At 45.9% G+C, this 6,000-nt stretch overlaps 1 protein-coding gene across 1 annotated transcript; it reads left to right on the forward strand.

The window, feature by feature from the left end:
* The first annotated feature begins 1,200 nt into the window (after positions 1-1,200).
* On the forward strand, positions 1,201-1,626 carry LOC108571392 (allergen Api m 6-like). Its single transcript, XM_017933412.1, has 2 exons — positions 1,201-1,292; positions 1,395-1,626. The coding sequence occupies exons 1-2, from the start codon at positions 1,201-1,203 to the stop codon at positions 1,624-1,626; spliced, it is 324 nt and encodes a 107-aa protein (XP_017788901.1).
* The last annotated feature ends 4,374 nt before the right edge of the window (positions 1,627-6,000 follow it).

The raw sequence follows: 6,000 nt of genomic DNA on the forward strand, positions 1-6,000 counted from the left end.
TCATGAACACGGAAAATATCGCATTTTAAGTATTAAGGTATAGAGAGAAAGAGAGCGAGAGAGAAATTAGAGAGCGAGCGAGAGAGAGAGAGAGAGAGAAAGAAAGAAAGAAGCTTCTGCTGTGGCGCGCGCACTTTCCAAGGGAAGTATTTTTTTCTTTTCTTTTTTTTTTTTCTTTCGGGTCGCTGTATTTTTACAGACGCGAGTGGCTTTTCATTATCATTCATTGTCACTGTACTAGGAAATAATCGCAACGCATCCTTCGTTGTTTCTTTTTTTAAATCAACGCAAAACGAATTCACCTCACCTCCCCCTGCTCCACGTTTTAATATGAAGAAGAACAAGAAAAGAAAAAAGAAACGTTTCTCCTCGTTGAATTACGATCAATTGCTTCGCAAAGTGTTTCCAAACGTTGCACCTCACATTTTTCGAACTCCTTGCGTCTGACACGCCAGAAGAAGAGCTGTGTAAAATGTGTGATCATATATGAAAACGGACATCATCGGTTCCGATAAATCAACCTCGATAAATATCGCGAATCGCCAGCGCAAAGAAGAGACTACCACGACATTTTTCTTAGTAACAAAAGATTAAAGAAAAAAAAAAAAATACAAACAAACAAGGGTAAAATAGGTTTGTTCACCCTCAATGTTGAGCATCCTTGGATCGATTCTCCATAATTTGCTTTGTTTTTCGGTACACACACACACACAACACACACACACACGCATACACACAGAACACGTGTTATCACAGGCCCCCTTTATTACAAGGAATACTTATTTTTAAGGTATCATACAAGTAATTTACTAGTAAGACACTTATATATGTTGTATGTAAACGAGTTGCTGTACAATTCAAAGATTCGCAAAATACATAACACGAGAAAATGAAACAGGAAACCGTAGTTGATATATTGTTACCGAAACCTGCTGAAACTTCCGCCCGCATAACGTCGGTCGTAACTCCTTGGCTGCGTATAGTGGTTAGTTTCATTTCTTTTTTTCTTTTATCTCTAAGATACGCTCACTTGGAGAGCCCTCGTTCGAGAGAGCATTGCCTTTGCCGCGATTAAAACTGGTTCTCTTATTGATAGCACGTCGGTTTGGATATCACCGGAGTTTTTTCACTCGCGAAACTAGTATTTAAAGTTGAGCTCTCGATCGTCGCGTGCATTTGTCGCACGATACTCGAGCGAATATGGAGATTTCACGTGTTAGTTTCGTTTTCCTTATCTCGGCTTTCTCGTTGCTTCGGTATTCGGACGTGGTGACAGGTGCGATTCTCTCTAGTAAGTAATTTGGGTGTTTTTTTAAAAATCCCCCTTTTTTTTTTCTTTGAATAAATTGTATTTTTATTCTTCTTGCTTTTGATTCTTTTTTTTTTTTTTTTCAACCTGAATTAGTGTACCTAGAAGGGACATGCGGAGAGAACGAGGTTTTCAGCCAGTGTCAGGCGAATCAGGATTGCGTAAAGAGTTGCGATAATCTGGATATATGGGAGAGCGTGCCTTGTATTCAGACGAAAAGTTGTTTAAGCGGTTGCATCTGTGCCGAGGGATATGTACGAGACAAGAATCAAGATATTTGCGTTATGGAGAACAGCTGTCCAAGAGTCAGGCATTAATTTCACATGAATGAAATATATATACACATATATGTTAATGGAAACCATTTAGTATATTCCACGTGGAAAATGGTAAAAGAATAATCATGCTCTTTTTACGCTTGTCTTTTAATCAACGATACTTACCTCTTGTTTATCGCTTCGCCGTTGTATTTATCGAATTACGAAACGATCGTTTTATCGCTATGTTCGTTTACCTTTTTTTTTTTTGCACCGGAACGATTTTTTTTCATAGCGGCGTGAATAAGAGACGCGTAGACGCATTTTGGTAGAAACTGGTGGGGGAATGTGGCGGCGCGCGATATGATAGCGTTTTGAGATGGTTCAGTTCCGCGCCGTCTTTCACGTGCGCGACACATTTCGGGAAACGTGAAGCAGCCAGAGCCTGTTTATTCGTACAGAGAGAACCATCTGTAGGTTAATTTCTTTTCATTTCGTTTGATCGCTCGTCGACAGTTTTATTTTACAACGATATAGACAATATTTCTTTGCCCGTTTCTTTGCCTGTGGAAAAAAAAAAGAGAATCTTACACGTCCCTGTTCATTTTCCTTCGATTTTTGCGTTACTTTGTATAATACGTTCAGTATGAAATTAAGTGTGAAAATGTGCAAAGTGTCCCTGGATACAATGATGGATAAAACAACCCGCCGGATCAGCCGTTTTAAACGTAAGTGTTGTCACATACACACACACACGGCGAAGGAATTCATCGATTGTTTCTTCTGGTTTTTTTTTTTTTTTTCTTTATCACGACTAGTAAGAGGCGCACGAAACGACGGAGTCTTGCTCCTTATTAAAGTTGAATTACCGGCGCAGCGGTGACCGTGATTATTCTCTATCGAGCAGGCGAAAAAAAGAAGGCAGCGGTCACCTCGATCGAGCATCCCCGTGGGTCCACGTCCATTGTGATTTTAATAAGCCTTATGCAAATTACAAATGAAATTGTCAGCGGCAGGCCCGCGGTCCATTCTTCGTCGTTGATGGGGACAATTAGAAGAGCTTTGTCCGGCGACCACGCGTTGTCCGGTTGCTCGGCAACTTGAGTCCCAACGAGAGGACCGCCCGCCAACCCCTAATGTTTGTATCCGGTCCCCAGGACGTTCACTTCCGATCCGAGAGTGTCTCTCCGCCCGCTCATCGACTTCTTCGACTCTCCGCTGATCGACGCAGTTGTGCATGCCGTTCCGTGTTACAATTTTCAAAGATAACACGAGCGAACTTTCTTCGAAACGGTGGTACTTGGTTGAGAAAATACGGCCGTCTTTCGGAACAATTATCTTACACGCGAAATTAATTTATTCGTTTCTCATCACTGTGGAAAAACCATGTTTCCCTCGTACAAAACGTCAATTTGTCGTGACAAATTCGAAGTTGGTGGAAGAAGAAGAAGAAGAAGAAGAAGAAGAAGAACACGATGGACACAGGAGACGGTTGATTCTCGCAATCGAAGGGAGGGAAAGTAGGAGGATGGGTAGCTAGAGGGGGGTTAGAGAAGAGGAGGAAAAGCGAGTAGAAGTCACGAGGCACAGGGCAGAAAAGCGGAAGAAGAGTAGGCGGGAGGAGGTTGGAAATCGAACGGAATCACGGAGGCTGGAGGTCGATGGTTTGGGGTGGAGATAAGTTTTTACGGTAGGGTTACTAACTTACGGACTCGGCATTGTCGAGTTCCCGGTGACGGGAGGACAATGCGCGTTCGGGACACAATGCTTCACTCTGAAATCTGAAGGCAGTCTTGACTATCAACCTGCAACCACCCCTCACATCTGTGTCTACCAATACTCGCCCCCTCTTGCACATACCACCCTTCTATTGCTAACCGCGCCTTCGCCCTCCCGCCGCCTCGACCGCTGCGCGTCGTTACTTTCTCATTCTGTCATGCTTCGAGGCTCCGCCGAAAAAAGGATTCCTTTGTCTTGGACGACTTTTCGGTGGGGGTGGAGGGAGGTAGTAAGATAATTTCCATACGTTCTCGCGAGAGGCAAGCGAGGGTCAAGGTTAGTGTCCGGTAAAAGTGACGGAAGAGGACTAGGAAGAATTGATCCTTGGGAAAATAGTAGGTACAGCGGTTGGAAGCTGGCGGCAGTGTGATCATCAAAGCAAAGGCGAAGCGATGACTACCGAAGGAAGAGACGGCACACATAGACGGCTGAGTGCAAAAAGACAGAAGAGCGTGCAAAGACGCAGGGGAAGAAAAAGGGGTAGGAGAGATAAAGGGGGGTAGAGGGAGAGAGGGAGTAGAAGGAGGAGGCGTGGAGAACAAGAGACAGACGGGCGAGCATTTCAATCGCTCTTAGGCTCTCTCTTTGGCTTGGCTTTTCCGTTTCTTTCTCGCACAAAAGCTACATTGTTTCGTCCCTACGTTCATATGGACGCGGGCTGAAATACTCCGCTTTTCTGCCGGCAAGCACGGATACACCGAAAAAAGCAGGCCGCAGACAGGCGTAGCGAGACCGTACGTGACACACGTATGCCAAAAGCAACAGCAGCAACGTCGCTACCATCGTCAGCAACGTTCGCCTGGCATACAATCCTTTCTCGTACATTCAATGCTCGTCGCCCACTCGGTATCCTTTTGTCGCTGTTTATAGCTCTATAGGCCCCGGATATTCCACCGTATCCCCGGCTACTACTCGCCCGGAGTACTTTTCGAGCTTAATTCTGTATCGTCTAACTGGACCGTGGAGAGAATCGTCTGTTGGTCAGGAAACCGTGCATTCCGCGAATTCGTCCGGCTTTTCCCTGTCTTTTTGTACCTGGTGCTCGCCGGATTAACCGTGGATTCGTTTCGAACGTCAATGCGCACCAGGCATCGCTCCTTCGGAGGATATCTTCGACGAGCTTGAAAATAGAGCTCGATAATTAGATCGCGGTCTGAACACGGGAATTTACTTGCACCCACTGCTTATAGTCTGCTAAACCTTTACCTAGTTGCCGAAGAGTGCTGTTGCTAAAAATTTGTCGAACGAGTTTGTCGAAAAATCCGTCAAATACTTTTACGAGAAGAGATTCCCGCAAGATTCGTAGTAAAGTAAGCAGGGTAGGCGTGTCTGACCATGACCGACCGTATCCCCTGAAACTGAACTACTTCTGTCAGAATTAAAGTGAATTATTCCCATTTACCCCGAGCAATTGTGCTTCCCTCCAAAATCTCCTCGACCACACACCTTCATCCTTCTGATACCTCCAAGATAAGACCTTCTACGTACGTGCCTGGACGGTGAAATTGCCGAAAAATACGACCTCGAGCACCACGTTCTTTATGCTTACTCTTTCCATTCGTAACGGGAAGTGGAAGGAAGGAAGGCCTCTCCGGATTATTTTCGAAGGACGAAAACGCTAATTGGGGGGATCAGGTGAATCGATCGCGATCGAAGGAGAGAAGGTGGATCGTGTTTAGCCCGCATGAAAAATTTCTACCCCGGAGGCGGTCATCGTTTCCGAAAGATTGTACGAGGAGTCGTGGCGAGCTTAGACCGCTTTACAGGCGGATACAGCAAGAGTGTCCTGCGCTCTATTGATAAACTCTCTTTCAATAGACGCGGATGCCGGCCCCGCTGTTGAGTATCGATAATATTGAAACCCTGAATGCCGCTCGGTTGAATGTCACAATGCGCCCCGGTGATTAATAGACTTCCGCGACTTTTATCGAAGTAAGATGTTGCTCTCTGACGCGGTGTCGACGTGCTGCAGGGAACCGCGTTTCCACGCTGCACTTTCCTCCGTATTCCAAACTGGTTTCCTAAGTAGACAATTCTGACCGAAGCATTGTGCACGAGATCCGACATCGGACGGTACATGCGTCCAATTTCTAATTAAATCGATCGTTTAAGAACGTTTAAATCAGCCGAGTAGGATCGAGGAGAAAATGAAATTGGTGTCGCGGTAAGGGACGGTGTCGAGACAAGGTTTCTCCGGATGATCCGCGAGAGAAGCATAAGAATCCCGGTGACAAAACCTTGTCTCGTTTCAACGATTCGAATAAAGCCTTCGAAATTGGGCCTCTCCCGCGGTAGCACACGTCGCCACCCAGTATAATAATACCGGCTGAATGCGAGCGTGTATGCACGCGTTCGCGTATAGACGCAAGGGAACCACGAGGCTGGCCAGTGCTCTCCTTTGTCATTCGACGAAAGGCTTTGTACCGATTATCTGCATACGCTGCCGCGGGTATGGCTTTTCAGCCTTCTCTCTCTCTCTCTCTCTCTCTCTTCCCTCTGGCTTTACGTCATTTCGCCGCGATTCCACGGGCCGCCTATACGGGACACCCTGTATACACAACGAGGCTCGCGCTTTGAAGGCTCGTAATAGTTTAGCGTAATCCGGCGTACCTGACTTAGCTATTAGAACTCGGCCGTGTCTGGCAATCGTGTAAT

The sequence above is a fragment of the Habropoda laboriosa genome, unplaced genomic scaffold (assembly GCF_001263275.1).
Source record: "Habropoda laboriosa isolate 0110345459 unplaced genomic scaffold, ASM126327v1 scaffold57, whole genome shotgun sequence".
NCBI lineage: Eukaryota > Metazoa > Arthropoda > Insecta > Hymenoptera > Apidae > Habropoda > Habropoda laboriosa.